The sequence below is a fragment of the Falco cherrug genome, chromosome 7, assembly GCF_023634085.1.
Source record: "Falco cherrug isolate bFalChe1 chromosome 7, bFalChe1.pri, whole genome shotgun sequence".
Taxonomy (NCBI): Eukaryota; Metazoa; Chordata; class Aves; order Falconiformes; family Falconidae; genus Falco; species Falco cherrug.
In genome coordinates this window covers 30,947,857-30,963,688 of record NC_073703.1, presented here as the reverse complement: position 1 = coordinate 30,963,688, position 15,832 = coordinate 30,947,857, and the positions used below count along the sequence as shown (strand labels likewise).

Genomic DNA, 15,832 nt, shown 5'->3' with positions numbered 1-15,832 from the left:
ACTACTTTAAGGTCGAAAAAACAGAGACATATTTATGAAGTATTCACATTTCATGCATTATCTTGCAAAATACAAAGACAATACTGAAAGCTTTACAAGCCTAATCCAGAAAACACTACCTAAGAGTAATTAAGCATATACTAAATGAACATGTGATACATCGCACTGTTAAAGTACTGTGTTGAGTCAAGCTGATACCTTTATACTTTAAAAAAAAAAAAAAATGCCTGACAATAAATGCACAATTGTTAATACTCAAAGCTTTTCTTAAGATTCAGAAACAATCCCTTCGGTGGAAATTCTGTGAAAGACTAACTGCCTTGAATTAAGTTTGGGCTGTTAAGAAATCCAGTGTTCTACGCTGAACTGATTGCTGGCTGCCCTTAATTTCATTTTTCTTTTAACTGTATTTATGCTCCATAATGAGTATTTTGGAAACCTTTCTACTAAAGGATGAGCATCTGCTCTAACATAACCTCAGCACTCAAGGAACAGAGAGGTGATTAGAAACCTTGTATGGAGCATGCAATCCTGTCTGGCACTAGCCTCACGTAAATAACGCCTTTTTTTTATGCTGAAGATCCAGCCTTCTGGGAGAAGCATTTCACTCTGTTGCTGTATTCAGTCAGTTGGGTCAACTGTAATATCTACTGGTCTGTGTTCTCTGACTGAGAATATCTCGTTATGTTAGGAACCATCCAATTCTGCCCCTTGAGGTTTTCACTAACGTATTTGATCATGTCTTAATCAGATGAGGGCATTCAGCTTGCTCATCTTCAGCCATCTCAGCTGTAGAAATCTTTTACCTGAAAAACCACCTACTTCCAAATTGTACTTTGCGTGTCAAATTTGGAACCAAATTCCTATCTGACACGTATCAATCAATTTAAGTGTTACAAGTGTGAGCCACTGGAGACTTTCCCAGTAACTTCTAAGGCCACTGTATCAGGAGAGGACACAAGCAGTAGCTCTGAACCAGCCCTTTTTGTACCACCGGTTCTACTTAGCAGACAGCTGAAGCCACCACAAAGGATGTAGACAATGTCAAATTTATCCAGAAAGACATTTTTGAGGAATGGATGTTCAACTTTGGAATTAAATGAGCCACTCATGATTAAAAAAAGCCCAAGTTTATTGACACAAGTGCCTTGCAAAGTCTGTGTTCTCCAATTCCCTTGATATACACAAGTAAGGAAATCCAGTTTGATAGTGGAGGCACCCAGTCTGAAATGCACAGGGACCCCTCCTTCCTATTAACATTACCCAAATATTGCCAGTTCAGATCCCAGATGTTACCACATTGTCAAACTTCGGTCTTCCAGGATGAAAGACAGTGTGTCTGCATCTAGCTAAACTTACCTGACCACAAGACCAAGAAAGTTGTTTCCAGCAATTGCAGTACACGCTGTGGGAACAGACCTCTGCACCTCAAGCAAGCACAGGAGCCAAGTTCTCTGGCACTTAATGAATCCCTAATAATCCAGGCAATAGGAAGGAGGAAGCTGTTAAAAGTTATGTTATACAGGCGTTGAGAGCCAAACATGAATGGGGATAAAGGGAACATTGTCACCAAAGGAAAATGAAGGTTAACAAGTGCAGTAAATCATTCAAGTTAGCATGAGTGCCAAAGACGTCCTCCTAAAGCAGGAAGGAGAGAGAGGAGTCTGTTCTATATGAAAGGAGCAGAATAGCAGAGCTGTGTCTTTGTAAAAGCCGAAAACTATTTAATCAGCTGGTTACTTGCTAATCTAGTAAGTCTCTTCTGTGGTAAAAAATTATTCCATAAGTGTTTAGAAAACTAAAGGACAAAACCAGCCATTATTATCTACCATCTAAATAGACTAAAATCTGCTTAAACCTCAAAACTAAATTCCAGTATGATGAAATGGTAAATTCATGCGCTTTTTTTTTTATTTCCTATTAGGGAACAATGGTGTTTTTTTTAACTCAAGGCATTTTTTCAACTAGATTTCACTCCATGATTTTTTATTTCTTTGTTATTAGCTGTGGGCACATACGCAACCACAACAAAAATATGAAACATGCATTTTAAATGTGTTCTAAAACTGAAGTCCTCCTGGCTCTGGAAATGGGGATCGGTACTGCATCATTTAACAGGAAACACTGTCTCAGAAAAGGTCAGAGAAAAAAAAAAAAAAAAAGAACAGCTTTTCACTATGTTTTCATGATAAGCACATTGTGGTTTTGAAGAATTTATGGAGTGGCCAAAAACCTGAGCTGGGTACCTTTCTATGAAATGCTGTAGGGGATGCTGCCACTGCAGTCAAAGGTGTGACTGCTGCGTATACAGACCTTCTTAAGCTAAATTTAAGCTCATATGCATAGTGTTGCTAGACACAAGCAATTACCTGCATTCAGCAATACTAGTCATTAAATGATCAAATCCTCCGAGGCGTTTGCAGCCCAGGCTGAGGTCTTTATCTCTGTGCCACAGCAAAACGGTTTCACATATGCTCAGCTCGAGCACACGGGCAGAAGCCACAGCCACACCATGACTGAGCTCCAAGCACCCTCCTGGGGTGGGATTCATCTCACATAATGCCACAACCTTACGGCCAACCAGCCTATGTGAATTGTCCGGCTTCCCTCCCTGGTGAGTGAAGGGAGAGGCATATCAAGAGTGATTCAGCCAGCGCATCTCAGACAGCCGGGATGGGATGAATCACCTCCTGGAACTGTCCTGTCTCTCTCCCCCACCACTGAATACAAAGAAGCTGAAGCCTATCACACAGTTTAAGGAAGGAGAAATTAAACCCATCCTTAGAAATCTGGATAGCCCAGATCTGGGCAGCATCCAAACCCATATCGTGTTATTACAGAGACAGATATTACGGAGCTGAGGCATCTTCCTCAATATGAGGTTGGAGAACAAATCTTACTAATAACAGTAGGCTGAGATTTTCTGCAGATACAATAGTGTACTTGTTTCTCCATTGAATAGCCAATTATTCCACAGAAAGTGATGCTACACTACCCTTGGTTCTGACAGGGTTTCACAGAAGTCCCCATTGGCTTAAAGAAGGAACTGAATTAGTTCATAAAAAAAATGTACAATCACAAAGTAAACTGAACTGGGGTTCTTGATCTCAAAAGGGAAAGAGCTGGTAAATTATTAATTATAATATATTGAACTATAGACAATAATAACTGAAGACAACTGGACTGTGAAAGATAGGAGAGTCAGACACCGGGACACAGAGGACACCCAGAATCTCAAAAGGTAAGAAATATCCAAAGGTTGTACCTCAAAGAAGGGGGGAAAACTTGTAAAGCTGGGCATCAGTTATAAACGCATACATAATCACCCCAAGGAAGAAAACAGAAACAGAGGACTAACAATATATAAGAAATAAAAAAGTTGATCAACAAAAAGCTACACCTTAGAGGATAAAAATAGGGATAAAGTGAGAATTGCCAAATGTCAGGCTGAACTCTTCCTTGTAAAGAACATTAAAACAAATACCCAAAGATTTTTCACATTCATAAATGAAAAAAGAACGTAAGTGATCAAGCTGCAATAAAGTAAAAATAATCCAGGCTTGGGTGAAAAATTAAATTAATTCTTAGCTTTAGTTTTCAATGATGATGTTGATGTTTTCCAGAAAAGCTAATGCATCAAGGAGGAAATAAACAGATACATTACCTGAACAAATGTTAAGGGAAAGAGTAATCAGAAACACTGAGATAAATCAAAATGCTATCAGTGCAGCAATAGGTTTGCTAAGCTTAGGTTAGCTGGGTACTAGCCAAATTCTCCTGATAGCTTTCTCTGACAACTCACCCCATTTTCTAAACAAAAGATAAGTAGTATTTCAGTAATGTAAGGGGTGAAATTATTAAGAAACACAGAGAAAGCAGGGACCACAACTGGGATGGTAAGGTGACTGAGGGACCACAACTGGGATGGTAAGGTGACTGAAGAACTTGTGAAAAGGATGGCAAAATGGAAACCATTAAAAAGAAGCCTAGCAAGGGTTACAAGTGTCAACTCTCGGTGATTTCATCGGTTTCTTAGTGAAAGCAGCAGAAATATGATATTGTCACAAAATCTACTGATGGCACACCTTTGGAACACACTGTCAGTGCAAAGAATAACTGAGTGGGAATAAAGGAAAATGTGATAAAGCTTAACAAGGCAGTCTCAAGGCACCCATTACAGGGCAAATTAACAAAAATGTCTACAACTACAATGATCTTTAGCTGAAGATGACCGAGAAAAATAAATATTTGGGAATATGGGTTAATCCCACAGTGACTCAGAGCAATCAGTGGGTTGCACTCACAGTAGAGGTTAATCCAGTTTCAGGACGGATGAGTTGAGTGTTTCCAACATCAAGAGGAAAAGCCAAACCCCAATTACAAAGCAAAGATGAATTCTCGCCTGGAGTAATACGTACAGCTCTGTGTTAAACAGATGTACTTAAACTTAACTCCACACAGAGAGAGGCAGCTGGAATGGCCAAGAAAATGTTCATAAAATTGCATAAATGAGGTTTCTAGACATGATCAGTTTTCCTAGATTAAGGAAAGGAAAACAGGCATGTTTATGCAGGGGGAGGGGGGGATGACTGTTCTTTTGAAGCACATTGAGGAGATAAACATGAGGGAAGGAAAAGTAGTATTTAACCAAGAAGGTCAGCGCAGGAACAAATGCACAGACCGCAAATTAAGGCAGACTTGCAGACACCATGTGTTAAAGTGGATTTTGACCATTTATGGGAAGAGTGATACGATGAACCTGCCCATGAAAGCCAATGGCTCAGTGACTCAAAAGGTCCCTGTGAGTTTTACCCCTATAGTATTTTTCTGCTTTTGTTTTTATCCTTTGAAAAGTCAAAGTGAGGCAAATACACTCTCAAAGGGAGGATGCATGTCACCTCAGCCTAAACTATACCACGGAGGAGTCTGCAGCTGAGCTAGTCGCACTAGTGTGTCGTTACAGTCAGTGGTGAGAAACAGGCATTTTAGGGCAGGGTGACGACTCAGACCTGTTTTGAAGGTGCACCTTAGAACATGAGGAGCCAGACCCTGAATGTGCCTGCATCTCCTTGTGGACCATGCCTGGCCCTGTGTTTCGTTAGATGAATCCCATGCTTAGTACAGCTTGAAATGTAGTCCATATACTTTATTTAAAGAAGCATGGGCAAAAATTCCATTACCTTTCCCTCACCAGCAGTAATTATATATTAAAAAAAATAATTGACCCAAACAAATCACTTAACTGATTTGTGAAGTTAAGATACAGCACAGCATTTGGTACTGAAGCAGTGAAAAAGCCACCATTTTTGTAAACCTTGAGTAATCTTCACAGAGCAGTTGTTACATGATGGTACACAAAGTAAAAGAAAACAAAGTGCCTACAGATTTTGGGAACAACTGAAATGGTGAGTCTTGCCAACAAGAGCCGGTAAGCTGCAGGCACATACCCAGAAGGTACTATTCCGTACAGTACAGGAGTGCTGGAGGAGTATCCAGGAGGACTTATAGGCTGTCTGAAATTTAACCAGCAAATCATTCCCAAAATAAATTTTTGAGCTTAGCTACTTAAATAGAGCTTAGCTCTAAAATCCCTGGTTAGCTCCTTAAATGCTTCTTTACTGGAGTTAATGTTAAAATTAATCTGCCAACATATCTCAGAAACCCTTCTTTTTAGATAAACAATTAATGTAATAAAATTGCATAGTTACAAATCAAAACACTATAATTAAAAAAATAAAAAAGCAACATTTCTGATTTATCATCGCTGTAAGAACCGAATTTAGGATTGCATTCAATTTTGCAAAACCACATGAGAGTAAGGGGATTTGCTTTTGCACAAGCTGTCTAGATCCTGGGTCCAGATACAAGCAGAGTCCATCTAATATTTGACCTTGCACCACTGGCACCAATGGGAGTAGTGACCGCAGTGAGTGCAAAATTGAGTCCTCACAGCAAAATGAAAGTAAGTAGGTTTTCTCATGCAGCCTCTGAAAGCACCTCTAAATTTATCGCTTGAGATTTATTTTTTCCAGAAGGATGGGTGAGCTTTTCATACTTTTCCCCCTAACACAAATGTCAATAAGCTATAATATTATAAATAAACTTCTAGTGAGTTGTTTATGGTATAACTATACAATGCAATACATTTCAAACATTGAATAACTGAGGTTATAAAAAGAAGGGCAATTTCAAAATATTTCTTCCAGATTCAAGTTAAGGGGGATGTGGCATCTTTGCACTATTTATTTGTTACTGTGTCCATGTGCTCAGCTGGGTGAAAAAAAAAAAAAGAAAAAAAAAAGAGGATGATATCATGAAATCTGATAATTTTCACTTACTTAGGGAAGGCAGACAGAGGATGAAATGGGAGGGAGAAGGTGTGTCACATTGGTTGGGACAGCTTTTGAGCAGGATGCGGAACTTAGCTGATAGTTTAATGCCAGCAACAAACCAATTTTCTATGCCAATATAGGAATTAAAAAAAAAAAAAAAAAAGGGAAAAGAAAAAGTATCTGGAGAGAGTAACCTGAGCTGCAATGGTCCTGCAGGTACTTCTGGAACTACACATAAGCCTGCCGCCAAGGGGTAGACGTAACACACAATAAGACTCACACCAAGATACAAGGCTGTCTTGCTAGCAAAACTTTGCTAATTCTGATATTAGCCATGCAGTTAGTTTCTCCATTTTGTGCAGAGTAATTGCCAGTCCCTAAGCCTGCGACTCTTTTCCTCCCATTGACGGCTGTGCACAGCAATCTCAGTAATATGGATTTGTGCTATTCCCATCAGCATTATTTCAGTGAGTATCTGACCGGATTATTTCATTTGCTTCGCCTCTTTTGTAAGAAAAGGGATCACGCAGGACTCAAAGCTTCCCTTGAAAGTACTCCATACACAATTTGCCCCAATTGGACTCTGTATCACTTAATACAGCTCTGACTGAAGATCTGATTTACATGGCTTGTACCCAACATCTGCTTCCCAGTAACATATACAACACATAAAAAAAAAAGGGGGGGGGGGGGGGGGGGGGGGAAGTCCACTGAGATATAATTAAAGTTCAGTATGCCGTAATCCACATCAGAGCGGTGCACCATGAGGCTACCAGGTCACACCCATCTTGTGGGACAACCCTGTCTGCCCTCCCTCCCATCCCCACTCCCCCTCCCCTCCATCAACTCCAGTTCAGATCCTTCCTTTCACAAGTTGCCCCTCACATCAAGATGACATCCATGTGTCTCCACAGGGGAACCTGCAGAAATATCCCAGACTTTGTATAGCATTAAAAAAATAATGGTAATTAAACAGTGGCAGAACTTGAATAAAACCTTAGCTTGAATAAAGGCTAAAGAGACGTGGTGCAATTCTGCAACTAAGTACAAAAGGGCTGACAGGGATGAAGAAGTGACAGGGGTGAATTATAGCTGACCACCTACGTAATATATGCCTAAGGTGGATATATTTATATTTGGAATTATTATTATATGGTATTATTATATTGTGGCTTTCCACACACTCCAGCAGGATGACAGTATTCTTCATATTTAATTGCCTTCTGACTGCATAACAAAGGGGAAAATGCCAGGTCCCAGGCTTAGCGCGTCTTGTCGTTACGTTGCTAGGAGTTTTCATCATAGTTTAACACTTGGCTGCAGCAGGGATTTAGTCCTGGGAATTATTTTCTTCATGTCAGCCACCTAGATTTAAGAAGGGTAGCTAGCCATAGACTGTTTCAAAGCCAAAACCGCATGCTGAAACACACAGTTATATTTTCACCTTGAATATGCCACTCAGAATGGGGTCCATAAACCCTTCTTCAAATATCTCCTGAAAAGGGAACGTTAGCAGTAAAGCCCTGCAGATGTGAATATGGCTAAAATAGTTTTTCTCAGCTTTTATTTGCTTTCAATTTACAGATATTGCTATTTTAGTTGCTATTAATTGCAGTGACAAAAAGAAATTTCTGCCACCGCTGAAATAGATCAATAATAGTAATTAAAAGAAGATTACGATTACAAGGATTCCATGCCCTAGTATGTCCTGCACAGATCACTAAATTTTAAAGGCCATTGGGTCATGCAGTCTTACATTATTAAACAATAGACATAGAACTTCAGAGTTTTAGGTCGTTTAAATTTGTCTGCTTTCAATTCCAGCCATTGGCTCATGAAAACTAATTTTTGCAGAAAGGATGATCTTTTATACAACCCATTTGAAAGCCATCGATTTGACTATCTGTATGTATTATCCTGACATCTGGTCCCATTCTTCACAACATGTGCCATGTCATTTTAGAGCCACGTTTCTGGCAGAGATGAGATCAAGCCTCTATGTTTTGTTTCATTACAAATGCAGAAATTCATGAATCTCAATGAAAATTCCCAGAAAATAAATAAATAAGTTAATAAATACATAAATAGAGACACCAATATTTTTCCAAACAGCAAAGGAGGCTTTTTCAGCTGTATTTAACAATTCATTTGGGGAAGCATTTTCCATTTGACAAAAAGCTTGTCCATTCACCTAGTAGCTTTGGGCGTATTTATTCTATATACTAATTTACAAAGGCTCAAATGCAGCCCTCAGCAGCACTGTATTAGCTTGCGTGTATCTGAGTGTGAGTACCTGAGGGCCTGCCAGCTCCAGGTACTCTCCCAGCTGCATGGGTCCATGTGGGGACAAGAGCCAAGCACCTGCACAACATCCTGGTTTCCCTGGGATATAAATCCATCTGGTCCCAAAGGGAGCTGTAGCATGGTTTGATCGTATCTGAACAACAAATGGGATCAGCATCCTCAGGCACACGGTAAACCCATCTGCTGACTATCTGCAGTGTGACTGATAATTTGACTTGTATGGAATTGATGGTTACCCATTCCATAAACAACCTTTTGGTAGCCCAGACTGACAGTTATTGGATATTTACATCTCTCTAGTAGGTGGAACCATATCTAGGTTAAGCCTCAAGGTAACATAATTATCTAGCTTCAAAAGCAGGGGCTTAGATTTTAGAAACATAAGTGATGGTGCATACACCAATGGAAGAGTTGATACATACAGCCAAAGTACTCAGGGGAAAAAAATGAGAATCACAAGTGACAGGTAACGCCAAGACAAAAATCGAACTTTCAGTCGCTACGTACTTCACAGCCTAATAATGATAGCAACTTCGTGTGACCAGAATGGACGGGGTTTGAGCAACCTGGTCTAGAGGAAGGTGTCCCTGCTCACGGCAGGGGGGTGGAACTAGATGATCTTTAAGGCTCCTTCCAACACACACCACTCTGATCATCTTTGGATCCAAACACCATATTCCCCATTACTCCAAACTCCTTTTTTTTGTTGTTTATTTTTTTCTTTTAATTTAAAAGAAGAGGCAGACATGCACTTTTGGACTAAATCTGAAGTTTCAGAGAACTTTTTTACTTTTAAAAAAATATTTTAAAAAACAGCCTAGTTTCAGAGACTCTGAGCACACATCCTCCATTCTGGTTCATACCTTAAAAACTGGCTAGATTCCTCAGTATGTTTTACAGTGTCCTTTCTCACACTACTACATATGAAAGGTTTTCAATATGGCTTTGGTTTAACTAGGATGTATTTCAGTGCAAATAATGTTTCCCAATTAGAAAAGATGCCAGGTATTTTTCTGATTTCTGGGACTATCACCCTACCAATTTTCTTAAATAAAGTACGTATCTCACTAAGGATTCCACTTTCCTCTCAGCTCATTTTTCTCCAGCCTATTTTACCTTGTTTTCCTACCCTTTCAGTACCACTTACACACTTAATTCCTCATCCATCACATCAATTTAGATCACTCTGTGCTGTGCAAGGTATCTCTCTCTCTCTCTCTCTCTCATTATCTTACCTTTCCCCTCCTTGTCATACACCCAAACCTCCCTGAGCAGACTGAAAGAACCTGGCTCTGTAACTCCAAGCATGGAAAACTACACTTCTAATTCTGCCTCAAACCATTTTAATCCCCCCAAATTCTCAATTTGTGTCATAATTATTTTCATCATATCCTTCTGTTAAGGCTTTACATCCTCTCAATAACAACATAACTTTGATTTGCAGTCATGTTTCCCTCAGGTGGGAATTTCACAACACTGCAGCCTTGGCCTAATGTTTTCCGTGATGGAAAGGACACTGTTCCTACTCCAGCCAAAACTAACTGCCTTTGAAGAACTCCAATCCTCAGTAACAAAACTCACATTTCCTTTCTTCAAACTCCTTTTTTAAAAATCTTTCAATTATGTCCTTAATTCTGACATTATAAACAGCACTCACCTGCATAAGGCATCTCATACAAAGACTCAGCAGCCTGTGCATGAGAACCTCCAAGCACCTTTATCACGTATAGTAATGTACATATACAACAGAGACACAAACCTTAAAGTTCCTTGGCTTTATCCTTCCTTATGTGTGAGAAACCTGCCCATAAGGAGGAAAAGAAACGGCCTGCAGTGATGTCCTCCCCACCTAGTCCTGTATCAACTAACAAAACTGCATCTGATGCTTTATGTGGAAAAAGGAGGATGGAGGTGGGACACACGAGGGAAGTTTGGAAAGCCACCTTTTACTCAGCTGGCTTTTAGGGCTAATCACTCTGATTTAGGTCCATCCTTTGCCACCATACCAAGACCACAGAGAGCACCAGGACTCTGCCCACAAGGTCTATACCACTAAGCTCTGATTTTCAGTTAACTTTCACCGAAGTGCCACAATCACCTTCTTTAATGCTAAAGACAAATGCCCTCATCCAACACCACGGGCCAAGATAAAGAACTAAAACCTACCAGAATCAAGAGCTAAAAGAACTCTGCTCTCTCCTACTTGTCCTAAGGAGGAAACACTCACCTTCTAATGAGAAACACTCTCCTTTTAATCAATCAGATTATTTCTTCCAAATTAAGCTTATTGATTTAGTTATTCTTTATCTATGAACAGTGTTTGAGCTCACTGCTGCTAGTGAGCGAGAAAGTTAAACCCCAGAAAAGAAAAGCCAGTTAAAATAAATGCTAAAAGTCAAATGAAGATAAAGAGCATTGGTAACTACAACCACCCAGAACACACTGACCGCCTCAGAAGACTTAAATGTCACAAAGGAAGACATTGTCTCTCGCACACACACAGACACGCACACACACAGACACAAATCTCCACTGGAAGACAGAAAAAAGGCAAAATGTTAACCCAAGAAGAAAAAACTGACTGTTTACATACCTGTTTTCATAATCCCTTCAATTATTTTCAGGTACTAGGGGAAACTGGAGGTGGAGGGCTTTGCATGCTAGTACATAAGCAGTTACAATACTCCAGTGTCTGCTGGAGGCTCCAGGGCCATAACACCCCATTTCATGAGAAATAAATGTTACTATCTGTTCTCTTAAAAAGGAGTCGATATTTCATATGTTTGAAGGTAAATGACAGCAGCTCCAGGATCACTGGAGCTCATGATACCTTGCTGTTTTTATTACATTTTGGTTAAAGTTTGCCACTTTAAGCATGCCTCAATTATAGTGCACTATGCCAATGATCCCCTTCACTGTCACAAATATTACAGATAGCTTGTTTATTTTCCATCTATATGTTAGAGAAAGAGGTTAAGCTCGTCATCTAAATCTGTACTGCTTGGGTACAGAAATTTTCTGTTTGTTTTACATATTAAAGCACAAAAATCTGGAAAGAACATTGCACTTCTATAAAAATCAGGTTTCTCAGTCTGAAATTGGCTATTTTATAAAGCTGTATTATATTTACAACCTTGATAATAGCACCTCCTTACACACCCTGACTATACAACCTGCTTTCAGATGGGGAGCCCTCAGATGATCTTGAATTTAAGCTGCAAGTATTATCACTTCTGTCGTATTTGCTATAAATAAAGTGGAACAATGTCAAAAGATGGTACTCAGCAAAGAGACAGGGATGGAATTTTAAAGGAGCTCTACAAAGTCTGCACTAAAAAATAAGAACGTAGATTTTATATAGTGAGGATACAGAACTGCAGAATTTGAGAATTAAAAAAACCAAACAACACTACTCAATGGTGTTCTAAGAGAAAGCTGTTGAAATGTCAAAAAATGAACAGAGGCTTTTTCATCTCTTTACGGCCCTAAAGAAAAATTAAAACAAGTCCTAATGGCATTATAGTTGCAGTTTAATAATGAATTTTCTCTACGCTGACTTGTGCATGCATTATGTTGTAGCTATTGCTTGTTTTCTCTATTATCTTAGGCTACAAACTCAATTTCATAAATGTTAATACATTTAGCAGTTAAAAAGCTTTAATTTAGTTTCCATTCAAGACATTTATGTCTTCTCTCCTCAATCAGTTTCTACAGTTTTTCTAAAATTCCAACAGTAGATCAAGAACTGTTTAAAAAAAAGAAAGAAAGAAAGAGATAAACCTCCCTCTCAATCAGATATTTAAAAAGACATCACAAAAAAAAATTACAGCATGGTTCAAGAATTCTAGGGCAGGATTTTAAAAATTCTCATTCAGAGACATTCTGTATTTCCACGTAAGTCAGTGGCAAACTTGCCACCAGCTTCAGTCAGAGCAGATACAGAGTTTTGATTATTTACATTAAGCTGTATTAGATTGCCCTGCAATGGATTAGGACTGCTCAAGGGCAATCACTGGCTATGAGCTTAAAAAGGAGGCTGTGGCAGGGGGACATCTCAACTGCTCCAGCCTATTTGGATATGGATGTACAACAACACTTTTGCATGAAAAGCGATTCCAAACCCCACATCTATTAATGCACACATCCACACATGGTACCCAAATCTTAAGATACCTCTTCTCCGACACAGGAGTGCCCCGTAGGTAAAATCCAGCAGCTTAAGGCCACCCCTCCATATTTGCACAGAGCTTCAGTTGCTTCTTATTGCTGTCAGATGCCTGGGAGCATGCACCTAAATTAACTCCTAATTAAAACAAGTCTTTTGAGGTGGACTGCAATCACTTACCTCATCCACATTCTCAAAGGCATTGATGATGTCATATGGTAAACAGGACAGAAGATCAATCACAAACCATGTTTTCAGGTAGTTCATCCTTATGAGTTTAGGATCAGATATAACCTCTCCGCCAGGGCCAACAAAGGTCGTATGAAAGTTCAAAACAATGTCAACCAGAAAAATAACATCCACGACGCTGTCCAGCACAAGCCAGGCAATGTTGTTCTGTTTTGTCTTGAAGGAGACATTATATGGAACCATAATTGCTGTGTAGAAGGTTAGAATTAAGATGACCCAGTCCCAAGTGGTCTTAAAAGCACAATAATGCAGTATAATGTGTGGTGGAGTCTTTGGAGCTTCTTGCTTGTACTGAGGAAGAATATCAGATCCCAGCTGAAGAACCTATAAAAGACAGAAAGCAAAAGTTACTGGTTTTAATGAATATGATCCAATAAGGGGATTTCTGTAAGGAACAGCATAAAGACAGGACTGTGTTCATTGAACACTGCAATTCAACCTGCAGTTTCTAAATTATCTGATGTATTAAGAATCTATGGAGGCAGCTGCCACTTGATGAATGGGAACAGCATAGCATCTAAGGTCTTTGCTGACGGACTGAGGAGAAACTGACACAACAGCTTATGCTCTGCAGTTATACACACAAGTATTCCTTCATATCTTGAAGTGTTACAAGACTAACTCTTCATGCCTGACCCCTTTTTTAAACCACTGTTGAGCCAGAAAAATACCCTATCAAAGGTAAATCAGACTTCAGCCTTGTTGGCTCACCACCTCCTAAAACAAAGCATTGCGCGCACAATTTCTGCCCTAACACCCTGGCAATATCATGCTTCCTTCTCACCTCCTTCAAAGAGTTTTTGCTTTTACAAGCTCAGCATTGCTAGTAGGTTCTCTTTTATTTCTCCTAATTACTTTTCTTTTTTGCATATGACTATAACCTCCTGCACATGGACTTTTGTAAAAAGTGAAACTAGAAACATTGCAAAGGAACCAAGCCAAATTTGCTTAAGACATTCCTCCCCCCAGATAATCTAATTACCTCTTGTCTCAGTCCAACACAAGAAACAAAAGCACAAAGGAACACACAACATGACAATATATTGCACTGACAACTGAAAGATTCATGTCTATTTTGGAACTAGTAACACTTTTTACATTTGGAGATCTCAAGTCTGTATGGGATAAAACATACAATCCCAGCAATTTTTAAACTCATTTCAGCCCTACACCTGATGCACCATCTTTGCAGGGACAGTTGGATTGTGTATGGCAGTCCTATACGCGTAAAAACTATCAAATGCAGGATGTTTCCTCAGTGAAGAGGAATGAATGGCTCTGAATAAACAGCACAACAACTAAGAGTATGAATACCACAGATAGAGATTTTCCATTAATTCTTTGCAGTCTTATTTTTAAGATGAGAAAGCCGTTACTGAGATTAGACAGCAAAAGTCAGCTCTACTCAAAATCTGTTCCTCAAAAATCACCAAGGGACAACAACAGCAGCCTGCCTTATTCTGTGTTGGAGGATGTGGCTTCCCAACATGTCTAATCTGGCCCAATGTCAGACTGTGATCTGATAGGATGCAAACCTGCTTCTGCCTACCTATTCCCACCCTCCCTAAGGTCACATTTAGCAATTTTGTTCTGTGAGGAAAGTCAGTTAAAACCAATATGATGAAAAACTAACCTACTGTTACATTAGTTAGTCATTTGTTTTCTATGAAGTCAGCTGAGTTGCACAAATTTATCCTGTAGCCAAAAAACCACTAGACCCCCAACACAGGCAGCAGTGAGAGTGCAGCAGAGACCTCCAGGAGACCATGGCTGCTCCCTTTGCCTACAGCCTCATATCACACCAGCTTTGGTGTAACAAAAAGCCATGTGTTGAGCTCCAGCTGAAGAGCAAGGCACACCGAGTTGTGTGGTCCCAATGGCACTCTAGAGACCCTCACAGATGCCAAACCCCTGGTGAGACTCATAAAAGTATGAGGCTCCAAGTGTCCCTTCCTCAGTGACCAGGACAAGACTTGCTAACAGCATGCCTGTAATGGGCCAGCAGGCAAGGTTCAGCTGGCCACTGTGGCACACTGAATGTCCTGGTGGATCCACAGGTCCTCCCCTGGAATAAAAGCAATGATCAAACCAGTCATTTTTTCACAGCAGCCTTTGTGCAAATCCATGAAACTTCTTTTAATGTCAAAATTGTCCCCTGCACTTAACACACCATTTTGGCTTTGACTTATAAGCTGGTCATTATCTCCAGTTATCTCTCTGGACTCATCTGTGGTCAACACTTTCTGTCATAACGAAACAGTACTGGGACTTCTCTCCTTGGTTTCTCCAGACATACTTGTTCCCTGCCTTGTTCACTGGGGCAGAAGCTGGAAACAGACTCACTATAGCTGGAATAATAGCTACTGAGGGCTCGAGCCGAATGCAATGAACATATGCTTGATAGTTCCCTATGCCTCTAGTTGTGGAGTGCTTAGGAGCTCCCATGATACTGTAAAAGCATAATTATTATTCTTAACATAATATCATGCTGAGTTTGACATGGTGAGTGGGTGGCAAGTGGCTGTGGAGACCACTGAACTATAATGATTATTTCTTTCATGCTGCATGAATTTTTAATTTTAAACCACTAAAGAATACACAGTATCTTGTTAGCTGCATTCATCACAGACTCTCTGAATTATTCCTGTATGCAACTAACAAAAATGGCCAATAACTGCTAAGCCTGATAAAGGTGGGCGGTATTTTCTGCAAGGGATGAGCTGTGACAATAACACTCCTCCACAGACACAGGAATACTGAAAACGGGGCCTGTACAACAATG

General features: G+C 39.8%; 1 protein-coding gene across 1 annotated transcript in view; it reads right to left on the bottom strand.

Moving 5' to 3' along the window:
• KCNH5 (potassium voltage-gated channel subfamily H member 5) overlaps positions 1–15,832 on the bottom strand; it is a 160,206-nt gene that overhangs the window by 100,289 nt on the left and 44,085 nt on the right. Inside the window, exon 6 of the mRNA XM_055717136.1 lies at positions 12,982–13,374. Within this exon, the coding sequence (XP_055573111.1) occupies positions 12,982–13,374 (393 nt within the window). The remainder of the gene's footprint in view (positions 1–12,981; positions 13,375–15,832) is intronic.